Source organism: Fonticula alba (assembly GCF_000388065.1).
Source record: "Fonticula alba strain ATCC 38817 unplaced genomic scaffold supercont2.4, whole genome shotgun sequence".
Classification (NCBI taxonomy): Eukaryota; order Rotosphaerida; family Fonticulaceae; genus Fonticula; species Fonticula alba.
In genome coordinates this window covers 429,450-430,171 of record NW_009242974.1, presented here as the reverse complement: position 1 = coordinate 430,171, position 722 = coordinate 429,450, and the positions used below count along the sequence as shown (strand labels likewise).

General features: G+C 75.3%; 2 protein-coding genes across 2 annotated transcripts in view; both read right to left on the bottom strand.

Moving 5' to 3' along the window:
* H696_02640 (hypothetical protein) overlaps positions 1 to 722 on the bottom strand; it is a 3,638-nt gene that overhangs the window by 886 nt on the left and 2,030 nt on the right. The gene's annotated exons all lie outside the window — the stretch shown is intronic.
* Positions 604 to 722, bottom strand: part of H696_02641 (UDPglucose 6-dehydrogenase) — a gene marked incomplete at both ends in the record, with an annotated part of 936 nt that continues 817 nt past the window's right edge. Inside the window, one exon of the mRNA XM_009496553.1 lies at positions 604 to 609. Within this exon, the coding sequence (XP_009494828.1) occupies positions 604 to 609 (6 nt within the window). The remainder of the gene's footprint in view (positions 610 to 722) is intronic.

Below are 722 nucleotides of genomic sequence, written 5' to 3'. Positions count from 1 at the left end.
CCCCGGTTCTCCGCGCCCCTCGGGAGGGATGCGAGGGGGCGGCGGACGTGCGCGCGCGCGCAAGACTGCGACCACCAGCGGGGGCGGATAATTTCCGGCGCCCTCACGCGGGGCCAGCCCCGGCCCCCGCGTTTCTCGGCGCCCTCGCCCGGCACGCAGCCACACGGGCCCTGTAATATGCCCATTGAACATCATCCCGCGAGCACATTCCCCCGGGCGGCCGCCGGCCTGGCAGGAGCCGCAGGGGAAAAAACGCCCCCAGTGGTCGCCCCCCCCCCCCCCCCGGGCTTGCCCTTGGCACAAGAAACGGCACCCCGCCCGGAGGGGGGGCTGGGGCGGTGGGGAGGGGTGCAGAGAGATGAGTCAAGGGCGTCAGCGGCCAGCCCGGGGGATGACTCTTCGCCAGAGTCATCCCGTGCGGGCGGTGAGTGGGCCCTCACAAAACGGGCTCCCTGCACCCGGACCGCGCCGCGCACGGCTGCCCGTCGTTCCTCCGCCCCACGCCCCCGGCCTCACACGCCGCCGGCCAGTGTACGTGCGTCGGGGGGGGGGCGGGGGATATGCATATTTTCTAGCCGGCCGCCACATGGCGTCCCCCCTGCGCTAGCCCTCCGGCGCAGTCCGGAAATGGGACCGCAGACCCGGCCCCCCCCCCCCCCCCCCCCCCCGGCGGAAGTGGGCCCCCCGCACGGCCGAGGGCGGGCGAAGCGGGAGAGCGCGGG